This window comes from Mugil cephalus, chromosome 14 (assembly GCF_022458985.1).
Source record: "Mugil cephalus isolate CIBA_MC_2020 chromosome 14, CIBA_Mcephalus_1.1, whole genome shotgun sequence".
Lineage (NCBI taxonomy): Eukaryota > Metazoa > Chordata > Actinopteri > Mugiliformes > Mugilidae > Mugil > Mugil cephalus.
In genome coordinates this window covers 10,358,080-10,381,012 of record NC_061783.1, presented here as the reverse complement: position 1 = coordinate 10,381,012, position 22,933 = coordinate 10,358,080, and the positions used below count along the sequence as shown (strand labels likewise).

The 22,933-nt window shown below is 45.8% G+C and overlaps 1 protein-coding gene across 2 annotated transcripts in view; it reads left to right on the top strand.

The window, feature by feature from the left end:
* The first annotated feature begins 445 nt into the window (after positions 1-445).
* Positions 446-22,933, top strand: part of vps50 (VPS50 EARP/GARPII complex subunit) — a 106,467-nt gene continuing 83,979 nt past the window's right edge. For both annotated transcript variants that reach the window (XM_047604942.1, XM_047604941.1), the window contains exons 1-8: positions 446-590; positions 1,110-1,178; positions 8,746-8,868; positions 9,774-9,845; positions 16,594-16,647; positions 21,265-21,335; positions 21,866-21,983; positions 22,716-22,751. In XM_047604942.1, coding sequence (XP_047460898.1) covers positions 558-590; positions 1,110-1,178; positions 8,746-8,868; positions 9,774-9,845; positions 16,594-16,647; positions 21,265-21,335; positions 21,866-21,983; positions 22,716-22,751 — 576 coding nt within the window. In that variant the 5' untranslated portion in view covers positions 446-557. The remainder of the gene's footprint in view (positions 591-1,109; positions 1,179-8,745; positions 8,869-9,773; positions 9,846-16,593; positions 16,648-21,264; positions 21,336-21,865; positions 21,984-22,715; positions 22,752-22,933) is intronic.

Genomic DNA, 22,933 nt, shown 5'->3' with positions numbered 1-22,933 from the left:
TATCTATCTATCTATCTATCTATCTATCTATCAAATATATTGTACTACTGGATTATTATAATTCTTAACATGTAAATTCAATCCATAACTGCAGCGTCTCGCAGGCACCCAGTGAGTTGAATTTAGCTGCTATGTTAAAACATATAAAATAAAATAAAATAAAATAAAATAAAATAAAATAAAATAAACAACTACTGCTGTACTACCATCCAGTGGTGTATGACAGCAGCACATGTATCACAGTGTAAACAATTTACATTTTTTTGTAAATATATATATATTTACATCTTTCCATATCTAGAATAACACATACTTTTAATTTCTATCAGATATTCTGCGTTTTTAACGGAAAGTTTGACAAGAAAGGTGAAAAGGTGTTTTGTTTAAAAACTACCTTTCCCAGAATGCTTTAGTTTTGTTTTACGGTTCCTGCCGTGACAGTCACGTGACGTTCAACTATGGCGTCCCTCTCGTAGTGATGGAGGCGCACTGTTGACATCAAGGCAGAACTGAAACTTTACTCACCTATTTGCTGGCTGACACAAGTCGGAGTTGCCATGCAGAAGATCAAGTCTCTTATGGCCCGTCAGGTGAGCAAAGCAGGCGTTCAGAAACCGAGCTGCTCTTTTTCTGTCCCTCAACAACTGCCCCCAGCTAGCATAGCAGCTAGCTGAGCTAAGTGGCTAATTTGACAGCTCGTCGTTAAAGGGAACATTGAGCCGGGTTGGCAGCTGCTTATTTTTTTTTTTAGCAACCCGTTTATCTCTCGTGAAAGAAAAACACACAGCGGGCAGTTCGCGCATTTGTGTCAAAAAAGAGAACACGATTATACGAGCAGAGCAAACAGGGCGCATCAATGCAGACAGGGCGGTGAGGGAAGTTCTCAGTTTGCACAAGCAGTAATATTATACTCTGTGGTGCACACTTAGGACACAACAGAGCATATCGCTTTCAGAAATCTGTTAGTCGGTTCCACTTTTTTTGCTGCATGCGTTAGTGTGCTGTTGAATGTCAAGCCGAGTGACAACGTGGACAGGTTTTAACTGGAGGACAACGAAAACCTTACTTTGATGTTTGTGGTCTAATTTGATCGGATCTTATTTTGACAGGGCCTGAAAAGCCCCCAGGAGAGCATGGCAGACCTCAGTCCTGTGGAGAACCTGAGGATCCCGAGCAAGGTAATCAATCAGTTATGTTTGTTTGTGGTGCTTGATGCGTTTTGACTCCATGTACCCACAGTCAAGTCTCTCAGAGTGATACAACTTAATTAAAACGTACCACTGATGATGTTGCATTCAGGTACCAGGAGTTAGTAGATGGCTGCCTGATTTATAAGTTGTTCAGTGCTTTTTGATTTTCAACAATTTGTGTGAACGTTACAGAAGTATTTATTGTTTCCAATGCACATGGAATATGAATTAAATCTGTATATTTATGAATGTGGTGTAGAAGAATTGTTTGCGCCGTTATTTTTGTTTTCCTTTTGTGTCACCGTGTGTGCTTAAAATAGTACACAGTGCACACAGTAAAGGAAAACTCAGCAGCTGTGACAAAGTTTAGCATCGAAATTGCTTAAGATAGATATGATTTATGTATGATTATAATTATTTTGATCTACTTCCTGTAAGCATTAGCTAAAACACACCTGCATTGCTTTCTAGGCGGCAAAGACTCCGAAAGCTGCCATTTGTATCACTTAACATCAGTCCGCACAGTGTGAAATTCAAATTCAGTCTCCTGCAGTGGCTTTTCAACATTTTGGAATTGGGTCCTTTGAAAATCTAATCAGTCATGCTTTGTCACAGAAAGAATTATCCACTTGTACAAATTCAATTTGCAGAGAGCAGACGGAGCCAAGCGGCACGGCGGCTCTGCATAACGTATGGGCACTTACTTAGCGACACCTCAGCGCTCCGCTAGTTCCTGGCCTTGCTTTTTGACTTTGCCTCGCGTCGATCGTGACCTTCTTTTAATGCGGCCGAGTACCGTTTGGAAGGCGACCAACTCCATTTGTTCCTCTGAAACTTTTATGTTTTACCTGTGGCGTTGATTGTCACCCTGGTTCTGCCTGAACACTTATGTGTGTGAGTGGAAATTTTCTTGGCGGAATTCATTGCTGATGTACAGCGTGATTATTTGTTATGCAGGTTGAAAGAAACGGGGCTAAAGAGGAAGTGTTTTTTTTTCTCTCTCTCTCCACTGAGCGATGAAGTTTAATTCAAAAGTACTCAAGAATAAAGCTGTGGTACTATTACTATCGTTGTTATTGGAGCTGATACACAATAATGTTATTATTTAATAATATAATACTCTGAGGTTGTTTTAATTATGGCGGTGTCGTGCTTTTTTTGTTTTGCCAAAGCAGCTGTTAGACCTGTTGTTGCGAGAAAAACATCCAGTGACACAGATCAGGCTGTGATAAGATAAGTAGCCATTTATTCTCCAGGTGCTGTAAGAGACTGAATGAAAGCGGGTGGGAGTGTCCCTGGAAAGATTTATTTATTTTTATAGGATGCGTGTCTGTCCTGGTTTTGGGATTGGTATCAGGTGATGTGGACAAACTGGATATGCAGTAATCAAACACCCGTTGGGTTTCTAGGCCTGCGATATTCACGTTTGTCCAAGCTGGAACACGAGAGTGGCTGAGAATCTTATCAGACCAGCTACTTTGTTTGGCTGATGTGAGATAAAGCAGCATAAGTTAGACAGAAACAAATGGCTGCCGGTACCGTGGATATGTATTCAGCTGGCTGCTCTAAATCATCCATGAATTCACTCTGTTGTGCGTACTGCCAACACCTGCCTTCAGTGTGTTCAACCAAAACACAGGGTATCGTTGTTTGACGACGTTATGCTTTGACTTCTCCCTTTATTTTTCTCCTCGACCTCTCGGCCCGCGGGGGAAATAAAATAAATCCCACACAGGCAAAGGTCTCATATGGTGTCGGTCCTTCTCGATTAAAGGTGAACAGTCCTGTCAGCTTGTCGTCAACGCTTCCACGGACTGAACCACGCTGGCCCGCGCGCCGCCGTGACGCCCAAGGTGCTCGGCCGCGTGCGTGATTATGATGCTGCCGCTCGCTCGTTGGAACCCTTCGCGTGTTTCCAACCGTCTTCGCCGCGACCCATGTCATTTATCATCCTTCAGGATGTGACGGCAACATCTGGCTAACGGCTTGAGGAGGACGGCTAACTCGGGGGATGAATGACGAATGGTGCTGTCAAGTCGCCGCTTGGGCCTGAGGGGTTTACCAGTGTTTGGTGGGCGCACACTAGCTAGCCTGTAGTTACCGCTCATTTGCCAAAACATTAGGTACACTAGTGACAATGAATGCTACGCAGTGAAACAGTCCTGCACTAAATCTTAGCTTCATGACTGAACCAGTGTAAGACAGGTGGTCAGACAACTACATGACATTCTTTATGTTATTTAGCCTAGCCCACTGACTCTATCTGTTCTGTCAAACTAATGGAAGCGTGTGTGGTTACAACACAGTACAATCCAGTAGTACTCAGACCACAACCTCCAAAGCTCAGTCCATAATTGGGTTCAGTCACAAAACCCAGAGTAAGACAGGATGTAGAGGCGACTTCCTCAATCGAACAACCTGTTTATCCTCTTTGCTTGATTATCACGGACGTTAATAAACGAGTAGACGGCCGACGCATGTTGGTTATATCTTTAAAATAGTGTTACGTGCTTTACAGCAGGTGACAGCGTTTATGTTCATAAACGTTCGTTTATGATCAGTGGGTCCGTTTTCTTTTTCTGGTTCAATCAAGGACACATGGAGACTGCCGCCTGGATTTAACTGAGCAAACGGGTGCGAGCCTCCTGTTCGATAATTACTGCATGGACGATTATCTTTCAGCTGGTGACAAGTTGTTTCACCCCAACTGATGCAATGAGCAGCTTCTCATTTCTTAAAACCACGTGACATCCCGTGGCCATGGAAAAGATGTCAAATCATTGGCTCAAATGTCGTTTTTTTGGTGCGGTAAGGGAGGACTTACACAGTTAAATCAGCTTCTGTTAATGTGTATTTGGCCAAAAAATAACTATATGTTGACCACTGGGCGCCATCTTTTTTTATTCAGCCTGCCATTCCCTATATTCTGACACCTGATATGAGCAAAACTATTCATTATCTATAAATGTTACAAGATCCTAATTATTTATATGTACATGTTTGTGTTTACGTGTTTATCCTCAGTAGATTGTGTCTGAATGTTAGTGTCACATATACGGGAAAAAATGGCGTCCATCGAGTCTGCAGCCCTACTTTTACTGCAGATGTCAGGCTGATTATGAGAACATGCAGAGGTCAGATTCTAGGCAATAGCATCGATTTCCTCTCCTCTCATTCACCTTCTGCTGTGTACCTAACAGCCTCTACATGTAAATCACAGTCACACTGAGACGTGGAAGTGAAGTTTAATACGTTTCTGACCTCATTCAGCGTGTTTGAATGAGGCTTCATCTCAAGGATTGTATTTAATAGTAGGTCCGTGGCATTCAAACCTTGAGAAACGGTAAAGAAAATGTTTTTCTCTGTCCATTTAAATCCCCCCCAAAACTCCAAGCCCGACGCCCTTCATGTTTTTCTTCCATTTTTAAAAATCTCTCTGTTCCCAAGCTGCTTTGTGGGTTGACTCGAACACCAAAGGAACTTTTCCCGTGCTCCCTGTTCAAAGCTGTTGCCCCTGTGTGAGTCAGTGTTAAGGATTTGCTTTATAGGTTACGCTGCGTTATCTCTCTTAACCCCTTCAGCTCTGTGGTGCATTTGAGGGTTTCCGTCATTCCACGTTTTGTCACTGTAGGGGCATCGTTTGCGCACAACAAATCCTTAAAATCTAGATAATTAAATAAGCATTTGCTCTTTACAACCACTCAGATGTGATGATTTAGTGCTTTTCTTTATTTACACTGGTCTAAAATGTATTTAAAATGTATTTTTTCCTCCCTGCAGGCTGTTAAAACCTCTGCAGGTTCATGCAGTAACAGTTTCTCACCAGTAGGGGTCACCCTCAGTTCACTCTCGACACCTTTTTTTTGTCAGAATTAAAAAAAATAAAAAAAAAAAGCTCTGTCCAGACACACACCAGAGGAAACATTCATTTACACATTTGGAGTGCATCACCTCCTCAGGATTGAATTATATTCTAAGATTATACCACTGTAATGATTGGCTGACACACTCCAGTGTGCAGTATGTATTTTCTGAATGCAGGCATTGGGAATAAAGCAGCGAGAAGGACTAATGATAACCTGTCATTATCTTGACATATCATTTCTTGAGGACAGTGTGTTCTGACCTACGGACCTCGTCCTCTTTGGCGGATCAGGAGGAATCTAATAAACGCTCAAGAGTCTTACTATCTACTTGTAGACTCAAAATCACAGAGTAGCTTTTCGCACGGCGCGGACTGAAAGGTATAATGATCATCCGAGCAGAAATTCAGCGTTATTATTTGTTAACCCAGCAGCTGTCGGCTATGATTACGTCCTGATGTCCCAAAAGAAATCCGTGTCAAACCCTCGTGCCGTAGCAGACGTGGATATACACCCGGTCGGACTCGCACACATATTCGGCTCTGATTGCAACAAGCAGGTTTTGATTTGCTCATATAATGAATGATTCCGTAGTGGAAATAATTCTCCTCCTCTCGCTCTCCTCGTCCCTCTCACTGCGCGTCTCGCAGGATCTTCCACGATCCTCCTGTTGTTTATCCAGCCTTTTGTTTTCATCAGGACCACTGTGCTGTTGAGCGCTTTTGTCTCGTGCCTGATTTTTTTTTTTTTTCACGTTCATTTCAGCGCCCCTGACGAACATCTCCACCCCGATTCCTCTGATAAAGCTCGTTAAACGTCCCGCACTTTGGATGCTAATAGATCTCTAATTTCTGCAGCCAGATGCGGGTTTCATTAATTTGCGGAGGTTGGGGGCGAACAGCGGTTTGTTCGGTCCTCATCCTTCAAAGTGAAATGTGATCAGAGCCTCGCAGGAGCTCGGGTTTCGGTGTCTCTCACGTGGAGAACTGTTTTAGTTTTGCGCCCGTGCAGCTGCGGGGAATTGTGGGAAATCGTTTATTCCGAGGTGGCCCCTCGATGAGTTCTTTACGTAGAGATGCTTCGCTCCAGGTGGGGGGGGGGGGGGCAGACGGAGCGGGAAAAGAGAAGGACCTTGACACGGCGGCACAGTGGAGGTGAATTCCCCTAACTGCCCTGGAGTGGTCTTCAGAGGGGACGCATCATTGTCTTATGTCCTTTTTTTCCCCTTGCTCCTCAATCTTTCTCTTTCTGCTGTAACTTTTGTTACCGATGAGTCATCCACCCCCCCCATCTCTTTCCCTTTCCCTCTCGTTCGAGCTGATTTCCCACCCACCTTTTTTGATAGCAGAGTGTGAGCTCCTACCTCCCGTCCCCTCTTTTCAATCTCACCCACACATCTTCCCCCTGAGGGGGGGGTGGGGGGGCTCCTGCTCACTCCCTCACCTGATGCAAACATCCGCCTGAAGATTTATACACTGCACACGTGAACACACACACGTACACACACATTAAACACATTTGAATGCTTCATTTCAGCCCTCCCGGTTGCCATTGGTGCCATTAAAGCGATCCGCTGTGTGGAATTGAATTAGACGAGGCTGTATTTTATTCCCAGCAGCTTCTCCTTATGTAAATGTCACTCATCAAGGCAGGCTGTCACCCACGGATGCAAATTTGGTTACCCGGGTGCCACACCTCATCGCTGCGCTGCGCGCTTCCTGCTGATAGTAGCCGGGAAAATATTTGTGGGTAGGCAGGTGTGTAAAAAAGGTTTCGTAGATCAGTGCCCGCTATCTCAACAACACCTTTATTTTAATGGAGTGCGGACAGGTCCATGTATTTTTGGTTAGTGGCGAGTTTTCGTAATTTTAGCTTTTTACCAAAACGTGCACAAATTATAAAATTAATATGTGCTTAAAGTGCAGGCTGGCTCCCGGCTTTAGTCCGAGGCTTTAACCTTAGAGTGTCTGTATGCTCCTTTAAGACATCTTTGCTATATATAGACGCGTAACCTTGTGGTAGTAATTTACTCCCCGTGTTGGGAACATTAGACTGTAGACAAAGATGGACAAACATTCTCTGAAGTCACCCGTAGCTTTGCTGAAGGGCGATTTTGAAAAGAGGCGAAGTGAAGTGCGAGTTGAGCTGAGATGGCCATGTGACGCTAAGGCAGACAGCTAGCAGACTGTGAAATCACTCAAATACCCTTAATTATGCATAAATTAGACGTCAATCAACTGTAAGTCTCGGTGGCACCCGGCTACATTCATATAATGCTCTTTGATCAATCCCTCCAGTCGATGATCCGACGTGTCCTCGTAGGGGGCCTCATCTATGATTCTCAAGTCATCTACAAAGGATACTAGAAGGAGATTACAGGAAGCGACATCTAAGTACACGTAGCGAAAAACTTGAAGCATGTTGTATCTGAGTTCCTGCGGTGAGCGTGATAGATCGCACTCATCGCGTAATTCCATAACCTCAGAAATGACTGTTTGTTCCGTGGCCAAGTCCATGTCCATGGCCTACTTTTTAGTTTTAATGAGCCGATCCCTCAGTGCATTGATCCCTGAAACAGAGAACACTCAGCGTTAATGCAGTACGGGATTTTCTCCGGGAGCGTATATAAAGTGAGGCCACCGAGCACGGTGAATGTTTTCTTTGCAGATGATGTGCTGTTTTTGATGAAGTGTCACACGCAGGATGATGTAGCGTGTTTAGCGCTACCAGCGCTGGCCTTGGGATGGCAGCGGACCTCGTCGTGGGATGGATCACCACGAGATGTAACCTTCATGACATTCAGATAAAATGATGGGAGCGATTTGGGGCAGAGATGCTTCGGTATTGACATGTGACTGCATCTCCCTCATTAAGGCGGTCGGGAAGGGATGTGGGCTTAAAACCCTTCATCTAAAAGACTCACCGCAGCAATAAGCTTCGATGGATGCACAGCATGTTAATCGATGGGGCTCTGATGTTTCTCAGAGTCTCTCAGAAGAGGAGTCTCCCCCCCCTCTCTTTCTTTTTCCTTTTTCATCATCCGCGTCTTCTTGTCTTTTCCTCCCATGCCTGTCTGCCGTGTCCCATGGCGGATGTCCAACGAAACGAGCTGCAATCTTCTCCCAAACTGCGATTAACATCTCTCTCATCCATTATTTTCCCAGTCCACATCACCTCTTTCCCCCTCGTTGCCCCCCCCCCAACACACACACACTCACACCCCACCTCTCTGCCTCTCCTTGCTTCGTCCTTCACCCTTACAGTTGATGCTGAACTTCTCTTTACCTCTCGTTCCCTGCATACTTCTCTCCTTACTTTATTATTCTTTCATTATTCTTTCATACACTCAGATCAGGCGTAATATTATCACCACCTTCCTAATATTGGATCTCACCAGAGAATGAGTTTGTCCTGTGGTGTCTGGTAACAGAATGTTGTTAGTGGGGGTTAGTGCCTGGCCTGGTCTAGGTGGGTGGTGCATATCGAAATAACTTCCGCACGAATGCAAGGTCCAAAAGTTTCCCTGCAGAACACTGAACTGTCACACGATGGTCGATGTTCTTCTGGTTTTAATGTTGTGGCTGACCGTGTATGTCTGTATGATGCTGTCCTTTGGGTTTGGAGCTTTGCGTCAAGAGCATCGTTTAACTCTCTCTCTGTGTCCTGTCTCCGTCCGTGTTGCCCTCTCTCAGGAGGAGTTGCGGGAGCTGAGGGAGAAGCCCATCGACCCCCAGGCGGAGCAGGAAATCATTGACAGCATCGAGGAGGTCTACTTCTCCAACGACTCCTTCGACATGGTGCAGCACGAACTGGAGGTCAGACGCTCTGTGTGAACGGGCGCTCACTCACTTGTTAAATGATCACTAGAGAGTTGCTCGCGGGTTCCCACACCCCTCCCTCCCTCCCTCCTCCCTCACCTCCGTAAAATAATAATTCCATCAAACCCTCCACATTTCAGTAACTTTGATAACGGCAATATTGCATCCCTAATGTGAGTAAATATGGTTTGTTGTGCTCTGAACCTCGTCTGACTGACAGAAGTAAAGCTCTTTCTCACCTGAGCTGCTGTCTCTTACACCTCGCCCGAGCCGCACGCGCGCCATTGACGTCCAGATTGATGGATCGCATCCGCTCAACAGAAGAAGGGTGTGAAATCTCATTAGATTTATCTTGGTATTGCCACACCATCTGAAATGAGACTCTCAGTCAAGGGGAAAGTAATTACCTATCATCCTTTGGGCCATGGATTTGTAATATCGTCTTCCTCCAGCGGAGTTTGTTTGCTGTTTACTAAACAACGTCCTCCACCTTCTCGACTAATCTGACGTATGATCTGGCGAAGTGCATTTACTCGGCGCATCCTTTTTGTTTTCTTTTTGAACGGCGCATGAGCCGCAGCTATCTCCAGTCACGCCACCGTAACCGGCTTAAGCCCTCTCGAAACGACGCCGAGGTATCTTTTTAAAATTAAGAGGCTCGCGAGTGGAGATTATCTCTCCCGAGATAAACGAAATCTCGGCCGCGGCCTCAAACGCGGCCCTGCTTTCAGTGTTTCTTTTTCTGTCAGAGCGTGGACTCCACCGCGCTGGGTGCCGAACGCGTTTGGGAGCCGTATGCGACTGTGCAAGAGTGTTAACAGATGCAAAAATAAGATGTGTGGGAGGATGCCTTGTAAACAAACGTTAAGGTAGAATGTTTGCATCCCTGTGTGTGATTATAGAAACTCCCACCTGAGCTGAACCTGCAGGAGCTGGAGGAGTATAGAGATAAGCTCAAGAGACAACAGGCGGCGGTAAGTTCTCTCCATCGCACGCACGCACATTAAAAAAAACCCATGTCCACTCTCTGATGAGTCACAAGAGACACCTACACAATATAAGGAAGGTGGTCATAATGTTATGCCTATTGTGCCATTTATGGTCTACTCATATATCTTAAAGGGACCCATTTTAGTTCTTTTGGCTGCTCCACACCTGTTGAAGTTTATTTTCCACATGTGTTATGACAGCACTTGTTTGACATTAAAAAAAAAAAAAAAAGTTCTTCATTCATCCTATTGTTGCGAACACATGAGGGAATTTCCTCCAGGTCGGCTCAGCCCACTGTGGTTTCAAAACAAGATGCAAAGCGACGTCCAAAGATGCATTTCATTAGCTTTTCCGTGAAATGGGAGTAACGTAAAAGTATCTATCGTGCATGCGATATTTAAAAAAAAAAAAAAAAAAAAAAGGGCCTGGATGAGCCGTTTTCAGTTAGATTTCTGCATGTGCTCATCGTCACATGCTTCTACAGTTTTCTTAAACAGCTGCCTGGGAGAACTGCGGTCGAGGGACAAAGACGGGATGCGAGGAAAAATAAATGATGTGATTCTGACCTTCATCCCGCAGCAACTGTGTTCTTTGTGCCCGGTGACGTCGCGGCCTGTGTTTCCGTTCACAGAAGGGCCGTTGCCACCGCTGCTGTTATCCTGAGGTCAGCCAGGTACTCGCGGTTTGAGACTGTTTGCGAGCTGGCCCGTGGACAGACTCTGTTTGTAGAGGCATATGGGAGAGGCAGAGCTCGTCTCCCTCCCTTCCCTCCTCATGAGTCCAGTGCAGATTTCGCCCGCCCGTCCTCCGCGTGTTTGCCTTCACCTGTCCCTCAGCTCTGCTTTTGTTTTGTTTTACGCTTTTCAACTTCCGTGCCTCTCGTCCCTCTTTTCCATACGCGCCGCTTTCCCTCGACATCCCCCGTTTCTTGACAGTTTTGGCAGCAGCCCACAGGCCTGCCTGTTTAGCCGAGGCGATGCTGCGGACCGCGCGCCCCGTGGCACGGCGAGACCCGTAAGTCAGCGCACCAACGCGCCCTCGCACATATCCTCCCCGTCTCTCGCTTCCTTTCTCTCTCTCTGGCTGTCAGCCCGCTGGCACCTCGTGGGAATAGCCGTGGTAATTGGTCCAGTGTGCTGTCAGGCAGAAAATCCGCGACTAAGTTTCTCAGCGGGGCCTATCAATGCGAACCTGTAGTATATACCTCTTGTGATTTGTTTAATTTTAATCGAAACTTTCCATTATTTCGTCCTACCAATCACCAGCTTGCTTTTGAAGCCATTTAAGAGATAAGACGCATGCTCTGTTTTTGCGTTTTTCCCACTTTTATTTTGAAAAGTCTGATATTTTCAGAGTAAATCCAAAGGAAATGAAGCTCACATGAGTTGCCGTTAATAAATAATGGCTTCATTTCAATTAAAAGATAATAAAACTATCACCCCAACAATTAACAAACAAAGTGGATGGGTTTAGATGTTTTTAACGACCCATGAAACTTATTTGGTTCAAAAAATTATTAATTAGGGGGAGAAAAAAAACAAAAAAAAAAAAACAGGGAGCCTGTGGGATTGATTTCGTGTTTTAATTTGGTTCAGTAAGGTTGGTTCTAAGACGTGTTTGGCTGTAAATCAGTGTCTTATGCATTGCAAATGAGACGCAGGAGGAAGTCTGTAATATGCTAATAGAGCACGACCTAAGGAAGCCGCTGGATTTTATATATAAATCCTGCTCAGTTTACATTATGTTGATGCAGTGAGTGTCAAAACAATAGGAACATGCTTTGATATAACGACATTCAATACTACTGTATGAGATAATAGTACCATATGACATTTAGAGCAGAGCCATTGTTGAAGCCAGCCCTGTTTTCCCTCCGCCCACAAAATGTTTGTGGCAGAAAGTTGGGCTGGGCCAATCAGATTGTTTGGGGCAGGATGGGCAGAATATTAACGTCTTTTTTCTTTTCTTTTCTTCTACCAGTAGCATCAGCGCTGGGTTTCAGAGACTTTAACAGCCTAATAATAAAATCCCAGTGTCGCGTTATCAGCACGTTCCTGATAAGATTTGAGGCCGACCACGGCAGGCTGGTGCGGGACTCTTATATCAGAATGAATTCGTTTGCACTAGTGCATCCGATGAGCTGGCAAGTGAGTGCATTTCTTTTAATCTCCGAATCTATTTGACAATACGCTGGATGAAAAAAAAAAAAAAAAAAAAAAAAAAAAACCCTGCACACATTTTTGAAAAGCCTTTATTAAGCTGAGAAACCATGTGTGAAGCGCGGACGTGCTGTGGCTCACCAAACAGCGGAGATCTCTCGTCGTCAAAGATCTTTGAAGAGACGTCTCGGCGCGGGGCCGTCCTGCCGTGACCTTTCCTCGTGCCGGATGATTTTGACTGCCCCCCCCCGTTTTATCCGCCGCCCCATTAGCGAAGCCGTGAAGCGGCTGGAAATAGGTGGGCGCTAGCAGGGACTTCAGGCTGCAGAGCTGTACCCTACATCCCTGTTTGCCTTTCTGTATTCGCTCCTACCGTGTGAGGAGGTGTGTGTGTGTGTGAACTGGTGTCTTGGATTCTATTAATGTTATTAATATTAAATCTTTCTGAGTCATCTGCCGCGGGGTGGAACAGGTTTTTCCGTGGTTCCAGGGAAGGGAACGACTGTCCCGTCTCTGAGCCGCGGCATCCGAGCTTAATTAGCATCCCTGGCACGCGGCCGGCGGAGGCTCGTCTCAGGGCTAATTGCCTTTTCATGCTGCGAGACTTCGACCGAGTGGCATCGGGGTTCAGAGATGCTGGTTTGGTTTTGCGCACGTTCCCATGTAACACTCAAACGCTCGAATGGGGATTCTTAATTAGCGTGGACGCACTGACTCAACATTGACATGAACTTCATTCACAGGGCCCGATTTACTAAATGTTTGCAGGGACACGCTCAAACTGATGACGACGCCGATCTGCGAAGGGGGTTGCGGCTGTCGAACGGGCAGAAATGCCGCTCGCGGTCCGTTTGGCATGTTTGGCTTAATGAATGTGCAGATGCGGGCGTTTTTTGACGGAACGTGGAGAAGATGCAAATGGAGCATTTAGCGAAGGCAGTGTGATTTACCAGAGCTCAGAGTGATTGCGGCTGATTGTTGTGCGGACGAGGAGGCGAAGGCACGTCGAGAGAACACCTTTTCTGCTCGCGTCAACATGTTTGGAATGACAGAATAATGAGACATATCACCTATCCAGCAATGCCACCTGTTTTATTTGCTGAGGTTTTATCATGAGCGCTTTTTTTTCCTTTGCTCTTCTTATGTCTCGCCATCTTTTTTTTTTTTTTTTTTTTAAATTTCTCCTTGTTTTCCCGACATTTCCCGCATTGACCTCGTCACAGATAGCCTCCCATATTGCGTTTCTCCTGCTTATGTTAATGTTTCTCATCTGTAACTCCAAACTATGTTTATTTGCCTCCTGCACCTCCGATTCCATGGCTCCAAATCTCATTTTGCGCTCCCATATTCTCTCCGGCGGAGGCGGGCGTAAGACAAATCCTCGTTTAAACAGGGCGGACTCCATCGCTCGCGCACGCAACATGCAAACCAACAACACGCGCAATCTATAAGCTTGTGCACGCAACGTAGCGCCCCTTGTTTGGGAACACAAAAGCCCTGAAGGTGACTTCCTGTACAGGAACACGGACGGCATGCCAATGAAGGCGTTGCCGGCCATGTGAATTAACATATTCAATTTTTAATGAAACTTGAAAGCTCAAGATCTCTATCCCTCCAGTGGCAGCGGTGGATTCCGTCTCTCCGCTCAGTTATTCTAATCTTAGCAATGCTTATGCAATCTTTGCCTAAGCCTGGACATCAACTGTCCTGCTGTGCAGAACGAAGTTCCAGGTAGGGCGTGTGAGAGCGCAGATGGAGCGTGGGAAATCGCATCATTCCACGGGCGTGGACACGGACGGATGGCTTAAAAGCAGGGAGACGTCCGACGGAACATCTGGGACGTGGAACGTTTGAAGGGCGGTTTTATTCTTATTCAGCGTTTTTGCGCGGGGGCGTGATCAGGACACCTTGCTATTCCTCTTCGCATTCAAGCTTACACTTGCCGGTTTAGTTTAGCTCTCTCAATCAGACCTGGCGTTCACTGTCGATCGGTCGTCTCCTCCCGTGACTTCCCTCATGTTTCCCTTTTCTTTTTCACTCCCGTATAGCACGTGGGAATCCCATTCCTTGTCACAACATGAGCTGTATGAGTTCACTGCCTGTCGCTAGTTTTGGGGAATGTTTACTCCAGCTGCTAAACATTACGTGCACTCTGCTTGCTTTGCTGTGCATGTACTGCACAATTAACCTCAATTTGCGTGTACGAAGGCCGGCTGAGAATTAATGACTTTGGCCTCGTGTCTTAGGTAGGAGGTTTCGCTTGCTCACAGCTGGTTTTGCTTTATGTGTTAAGACCATTTCAGGTCTTGAAAAAGTTAGCACTTTGGTGAAATCAAGAGAAAGCCAACGCTTGGAGTTTTATTTTTGTTTTTTTGTTTTTTTTTCTGATGCATGTATAGTCGACAGACAGCCTCAGATTCAGCGTTGTTTTCTGCACCTCCATCATTTCCTTGCCCTTCTCCCGGGTGGTGAATATATTTTCTCCGTGACCAACGTAGTCATACATTTTAATGGTAAACACACACAGTTTCGACTGAGCTCCGTTCGCCATCTGTTCAGGTCTCCGGTTGACAGCCGTGCATGCTCAACACAGTGCTGAAATGTCAGAGCTGCTGCTAGCATACTTGCACACCGGCAGACACGAAACACCTCCGTACTATTTTGAACAAGTTCGTCCTCGGCCTAACTCTAATTCCTGTAAAAATCCGCTTAGTGTGTTGACGCGCAGTCAATGGAAGAGAGACGTCTCGCTGCGAGTGGGTGAAAGAGAGAAACGGCTTCACCTAAAGTGATCGTCCTTTGTCATTATAATGAGCACCTCATTAATTGCCGGCTCATCTGCAGTCAGATTTTAACATTTTATTCTGGACATTAAAGTTATTATTTTGTAAATTAGTGCCTTAATATCATGACATATGTTATTATTATTATTATAACACCTTTTCCTGTATCTGCTGAACAAGATACTGGTGTTATAGGACCTCACTCGGTTTGTTCGGTGTGACCTTGTTTGCCTTAACCTTAGTACCAGCTCCCTTCCATTGATTAAACCCTCCTTTCCCACCAAAACAGCCCAGAGCCATCGAGGCACGGACTCCATTAGACTTAAAAAGTGTGTAAAACGCGTTAAGTCGCAGATCCTTCTTGTCCTCGAAGTTGCACATCCCACGGACGCTCGGCCGGATTGATGTGTGGGGATTCTGGAGGACGTGTGAACACCTTGAACTCGTTGCTGAAAAAAAAAAACAACAACAAACAAACGCCACTGGCATCAGGGAATATTTGTTATGTTCAGAGGTCAGGTTGGACCCAAATGCAGACACCCAGGGAGGCAGGAGCAGGAAACAAAAGCACTTTAATACGACGTATCATACAGGAACAGAAAGCGCGTAACCCCCAGGTCACAGAAAGTCTAAATCACACTCCAAGCTGAAGAAAAGAAGGGGGTTATTTCAAAAACATGTAAAAAATAAGAGAAAGCTCCACAAGAGAAAGTCCATGAGAAAACTGGATAACGGGCGAGAGATCACACAAAAGCAGAAAATCCAGCGTGAAGCGCGTTTGATGCGAAAACCACGGCCAGTCACTCTGAAAGACACGTGTCCAGAGCACAGGAAAAACAGGGACAGACGGCAGAGACATCATCAGATATTGTTTCCATGAAAGTGTGTACGTGGTGTATGTTTGCGCTTAGGTAGGCGGTACATGTTAAAGTAACATGCATGTGAACGGTCCCAGCACCACGCTGACTCCACCAGTGCACTCTGGTGCCATGTGTTGTTACTCACTCATGGCTTATGAGCCGTGGGGGCGTCCTGGAGGAAGCTCGGGCAGCTTGGGGATCTCCACTTCCCTCCATCTTCGGCGGCACGAAGGATGGTCAGTCATGTGGAAGTTCAATCCGTTCCTTGACGTCGTCCTTCCAGGACTTCCTATGTCTGCCTCTTTCCTTCTACCGTCCCCTGTCGGAAGCCAGGGAGGTGTGTCTGGTGGTGTGGCCATAATTTTATGGCTGGTCGGTGTATGCTTCTTCAGTTTTGCGATGACACAGTCTCGTTCACACTCCCTGCTCTTCTTCCTCCATTAACACCAGCAGCGAATGTCACACTTGGAAGCCGGAGAGTCGGGCTCATCCTAGATTATGTTTTTTTTCTTTATGCCATAAGTTACTCAAGCTCTTTAAATAATTGCAGTCTCCCTGCAGTTGTTCGGATCAGACCGGCGCAATCGGCACGACGTAGGGGAGCACAATAACGTTAGAAATCACAATAGGGGATCGGAGACAGAGACGGAGCAGCGACCTCTCACTGGGGAACAAGAGCAGCTCTATTGAGAAAGACACCGAATGAAATGAAGCTGCCAAAATGAGACACTCCCTTTAAAGACTTTGGCGGTGTCGTGCTCTTGATACAGACATCGCCGATTGTAATTCATGCCCCGTCCACAGTAGCGAGATTACGCTGCCCAAACTGTTTCTGCGGGGTGACATTTGGGTAGAACATCAAAATGCCTTTTCACTCTTTTTTTATTTTCTCTCTCTAATTCTATTTCTGTACTCTCTCTTTCTCTGCAGGTTTCTAAAAAGGTCGCAGATCTCATCCTGGAGAAACAGCCCGCGTATGTCAAGGTAAGCCTCCAGTCTCAACTCCATTGTGCCCAGCAGCCCTTTTTCTGCCTTTTTATTTTCCGGGGCCGGCCTCTCGGCTCAGAAAAGTGTTCCAGCCGCCGAAATTTGATTCTGAGCATTTTCCCATTACGTTATGAATTGACATCAGGCTGTTTCGATGCCGCCCGGGTGTTTGTGGACGGGCCTCCGCGGATGAGTCGACGGCAAAACGACATGATAAGGACAGAATTTCGGTAACCATGGCGATGGGAAATTTGACTCCGTCCGTGGATGAGGGAAAACGGGGGCAGTAATCGGGCTTTTATTCAGAGCCCAGCCAGGTTGTGAATTAAAACTAAGTCCATAAAATCTCTCCTTTGATCGCTTAGTGTTTTTTTCATTGAACTGAAATAAACCAGTGACAATATCTGGGTGCAGCAAGTAGTAAGTTAGTCTGTTTACTTGCGGTTTGGAGCGCAAACTAAAGATTTTAGGAGACTGTATTTTGCTATTGGAGTGACTCAGAACGACTCTTTCTGATGTCCGAAAATATAAAACATATATGTAATATCCTGATACATCGAGTCGGCTTCACAGTAAAGCAGGAGATCAAACATCTGTGTGTGGTAGTGCGTTTACATTCATGTGGACTTTTGATTAATTTGATGTAGCGGTCAGATTTCTCTAGTCCCAGTGGAAATGAGCTGCCACTGAAGTTTGTCAGAGAGTTACTCACTGCTGTTGTTAAGGCATCTGAAGGTCAGTCTGTGGAGAGTAAATTGATCATTTATTGTTAGAGCCTCTGAGATGACAACAAGGCTTTTACTGGTTGTATGCGACAATGAACTGTAGCTGCATAATTTGCAACAATAGAATCTGCACCAAGTGGCAACTTCCAGGCTGGAGGAACGAATCTTCAAAAGCTGCAGTTCCTCAAATGGCCTCTTGAAAATGGCTCAAAAAACTTGTCACTTCTGTTTGCATACGACTATATTCCACTACTATTTCTCGCATACAGTAATACACCAAAAGAAGCCAGTGACGTGTTTTCTTGATTTGCTCACATCTGGGCATAGTCTGTATCTTTAAGGTTTTCCTCCTGCTACGTTCTTGAACGTTCCCCCCTCTCATCTTCTCAGCGTGCCACCGGGCACTGTGCTGCTCCTCCCCGGTGCTCGCGCGCTGCGTGCAAGACGTCAGTGACACCCGATTTATTTTGCCGACGCACACACTCGTGTCCCTGAGCTTGAGATGGCGGCCTGCTGAGCGTCCGATCTGATTCACAGCCGCGCAGCGACTAGTCTTTCTGATCGCTGTTGGTGCCTCGCAGCAACACGTGGCCTCGGCTCGCGCGAACGTGTGACCGGGCTCGCTGACGTAACGCGGAGACAGACGGCCACCGCCGCTGACTCATTTGAAGGAGTTTATCACGACGTGTGTTCTTAAGTTTTCGCTCCACTTGTTCCGTTTGAAAAGCTCGCCGTTTAAATTTTTCAAGCTGGTGGATGTGATATGTTTTTTCCATGAGTTCAAGGTGAGGTCCGGTTAAACCTCCAGCATCAATAAAATAGGTAGTGGGGGCGATTTGAATTAACCGTCCTCTGTTACATCCCCGGCTTAAAGGAGACCGTTTGAAACCGAGTGGCCGGGCTGCAAAACTTGTCAGAAGAGAGAGAGATTGTCTTTGCTTGAAATTCAGGCTGTAATGCGTTTGCACCGGGTTGCGCTGACCAGGCTGCTTAAAACCAGTGCGACGAAATGGACTTGGACTGGTATTCAATTATTTTCCACTGGAAACACTTATTCATCACGGTTACAGTCGGCGCCTCTGCCCTGAAACAGATTGGTAATTTGTCCGGCGTTGTCTGTCATACATGACAATTACACGGGGGTCTTTGCAGGTTCAGGTTCGCGGGGAAGAGCGGAAATTGACGAGTAAACGGATGTGACAGGGTGGTTAATGTGCGCGGGGGAGGGGCCGGCGGGGTCGCGTGCCCTTGAGGGGACAGAACGACACCGAGGCTGCAAGTCTCTGCACCCTGAGAGCGCCCTGCGCGTCCTAAACGTCATCCAGCCGTGCTTTCCTTTTACCCCAGTGCAGTGCAATAAAGCGGCCGGGACGGCACCCGAACGTTGGCATCATTAGAATGTACAGGCGGGATGGGTAACAGTGCGTCGTCAATGCGCTCAAGGGTCGCAGAATGAATATATGAATAAAGAAATCTGGTGTGACTGAGCATCCGTCCCTTCTTAACCTTCACGTCCCACACCAGAGTTGTGTTTATAGACATTGTGTAGTGTAACTACATGAGAGTTGCCTTGCTTTTGCTGTGGACAGTAAGACTTTAAGTAGCTGAAGCACTCGAGGAGTTTCACGCTCACCTCAGGCGTGCACACAAGCTGTGTAACCTCTAATACGGCACCAACTTAAAACTAGTCCGACCATTTGTCATCCGCCGCCACTGCCACTGTGTAATCTTCCTGTAGTTCCTCTCGCGCGAGCAAAGGTGAGCGAGCCCTCCGTCTGCCGGGTTAAGTGCAGCTCGCGGAAGGAGCCGACGGTCGAGGGCCGCGGTGTCACAACAAACCGGAGCCTCAGGCTTCGCGCAGAGAGCCCTCGTCACGTCGAGCCTCCGCGTTCCTCTCTGAACCTGCACGTCCGCTGTCTGCTTGTGCGGATTTGTCCGCATCACAGAATAAACGAGTGTCTCTCCATCGCACCGTGAGACTCTTGTGCTTTCTCGAACCGCCGTGTAAAGTTATCCGACGGGAAAGATTCTGTTTCTGTGGAAGCCTCTGAACTAATTTTCATCATGAACCGCGTAACCGAATAAACCCGCCCTGCATCATCAGCATTTTGAAACAATTAGTCAGTCGCTAATTCGTTTTGGAGAAATTAATTTAATATCAACTCAAGAACATGAACTTGGTCAAAGTGTGCAGCGGCTAACGACGCGGGGGCTGAAGATGCGGCCGCACTGCTCCGAGCACGGGAATCAATCTGCTGGATTGAGTTAGTAAATTATTCCTCGGATGGACCCGGTGAGTCATCCCGCTGCGCGTGTCCTCGCAAGGGCATTTCGTGACGGCGCGATTTAATGTGTGTCCGAGTGGCAAAGGCCACAGTGGTGCCTGCATTTAATAATGCGCCGTTTTTAAACGGCGCGTGTGAAATCGCACCTCCCGCAGTTCGGAAAAAAGTTAACAAACATGAGAGTTTAAAGGAAGGTGCTGCCTCATTTGTAGCATTGCAAATGCTACAAACACCGTGGTTGAAGGTTGTAGAAGAATCCCTTCATTTTTCTCTGGTTGAGATGTTGCACGATCGCCGCAAATTTGGAGCTGGTCAACACTAGAGTAAAGAATTGTTTGACTTTTTGGGAAAGTGACATCTGTAGCTAGCAGCTAGCTACCTAGCTTGGCCTACAGACTGTAGATAGGTGCTAATAGATGAGCAGCTTTTATTTTGTTCTTCAGTGTACTTCCTATGCCGGGCTACATGAACTTTGCCGTTCATCTGTTTCACAAAACGCCACATTATTCCCAGAATGAAGCCTGGAAAAACAATTTCTAGTTAAAAGTGAATAGAGCTTTGTAGGTTATTTATCTGTCTCCTGATATAGCTCCAGCTTGGACATGGACATAGCCTTCTTAGAAGTGTTCACCAGCTTTTTTAAATATTACCACAACATGTGGATGCCGCCTCACGGTCCTCCGGAGAAGCATGCGAGCCACATGGTGCGCGTCCCTCCGGAGCAAGCCCTGACTATTGAATGAACCCTTGCACAGTGTTCTGAGGACTTGCCAACGTCTTTGTCAACACTCAAGATCATGAGGGCAGATTGGTTTGAATGGGATTATTGATCCCCCCATCCGCAGCTGAAGTGCCACTTTGAGGTTGTTGTTGTTGTTTTTATTACCGTTGAAAATGAATTTCCCCGGACTATATTCCGTCGGTGAAAGGTTGTTTTTTGTCTGACAGTGTTATGAGGACGTTTTTTTTTCTTTGCCACAAAGGCATCATACAACATTAAAGAAGAAAAAAAAACAGGATCAAACAGCAAGCCCCTCTCACCTCAGGCATGACATCTGGCAAGAACCTAAAAGCTCAAACGAAAGGACGGGAAAAGTCAAAAATATAGCAGCGAAGCTGTTTGTCCCTCGGCCCTGCATTGGTTGAGGGTGTACTTGTTCTCAGCGGAGGTCATTGAAGTGTTATAATAGCTGAACCCTCAGAGCACAGTGCTCATTGATCCTTTTCTAAATGTCAGAGCGCTGAGGAAAGCAAGGTTTTTTACTGATTTTATGTCTTTTGAAAGTGATTCTTTTGAATTGTGTTATAGTTCGGCGCTGATGATACCAGCCTTAACATAACAACTCCATCTATAAAATGTGACAGGCCGCAGCGGGAGGCATTGCACGAAACAGCGCTGGGATGTGTGTGTGTGTGTGTGTGGATAATGGTCACGTCTTTGACGTGCTTAGTGGAGAAAGTGATTCGCTCAATAAATGGCTTCATTAGACGCCAAGCACCACAAACGGAGCAGTTAACGTACATCTTTCTGTCCTACGTGTGTGTTTGTCCCGATGAGCAAATAATAGTTCCTTTAAATGTGTTTTCTCGTTTGTTATTCACAGGAACTGGAGAGAGTGACCGCGTTGCAGGCCAACCTACAGCTGGCGGCAGTCATTTGCACTAATGCAAGGAGGTGATAGTGTTGCGTTTCAATACACATGTATATTCACCGACTGAATAGCTGCTTAAACAACTCATTCAAATTGCATCTGCGTAGTGCGCACTCTCAGTCTGATGATACGGTCGCAAATAAAGAGCCATCAAAAACATGTCGCTGCACATGATACTATCTGTTCTAAAATATGTTTATTAGATCTTGTTTATTTTTTTTTTTGTCAGAGGAAAAAAATAAGAAATTCCACAAAAGCCTTAGTGGAATAATAATAGATATTACAGAGTAATTATTAAAAGTGCTTTAAATCTGCATTCTTTCTATTGACCAACAGGGGGCGACTTATCTAGTTGCAAAAAATAAGTGACATTATATAAAAGTACTGATTTATTGTGTCAGTAAATAGAGTCCAAATCCATTTATGATCTCAATTAATAGTTCTCCAGCACCATTTCATAAAGTATGATCTCATTTCGAATAAAATGGATAATAGTTCTTCACAGTACAGGCATGTGTTTCCCCAATACTGACATCAGGCTTCTTTTGTGAAGGCAACTGAGCGTGGCGAAGGAGGGATTCACCGAGGCCAGCCTGGGTCTGCTGGCCAACCAGAGGAGACGGCAACTGCTGACAGGCCTGCTCAAGTCTCTGAGGACCATCAAGACCCTGGTAAAGTTAACCCGCGTAGTTTACACACACAATAGTGTACTCCAGCAGTTAGGCTAACGTGTTTGCACCTCAAACCTCCGTTCACTTAGTCAAAAAATAACTGCACCATTTTTTAGTGAGTGCTTAGTTAAGTCCTGGATCATTATTCTGGTTAAATTCTTAAATCAAATCAGAACTTGGCTAATGAAGTAAAAGAGTGAGCTGTCTAATTCAGGCAGTCATCTGCAAGCTTTCCTTTAAATTAATCGTGACTCAAAAGGGAAATGTACACACCTCTCTGTTAATTCTGTAGTATTATGATAGTCTGATGTGTGTTTCCAACCTGCCTCATAATTTAGGTCCATAGGAATCTGCTGACTTATGAGACTGCAAGGCTCTTCCCTGATTCATGTCTGCCTGAAATACCTTCACGAACACACAGTGTGACTTGTTACCGCTGAGAAATGAATCACCGTAGTCTCGGATAAAAAAAAACAAAAAACTGCAACCTTTCTTCCGCACATGATTTAAAATTAAAATCAGGGTTAATCAGTCACACTCTGCTTTAATCATTCACTCATTCGCCTCGATCGTTTGCACAAACGGCAATCATGAAACGATGTTGCAGACGACGTCGTCACTGCGGGAAACCCTGGCGCTAGTTTCCAACCAGTTATCATTTCATATTTCACTCTTTCACTGTTATTTAATGCCGTGCTCATTTCCTCCTCGTGTCTCTCTTCCCCCTCACAGCAAAGAACAGATGTGAGACTCAGCGAGATGCTTGAGGTATTGTAATCGCACCAGCACACACGCCTGTTCATTGTTGACAAGAAGGGTTAAGTTCCAGTAGGGATTGAGCATTGAAAGCTAAACACACACAACAACAGGGTGCTCTGATGAATAACCCTTATTCTACAATTGTCACAATCAGCCATTATCCATTTTTTTCAGATTACACATGGAGTACA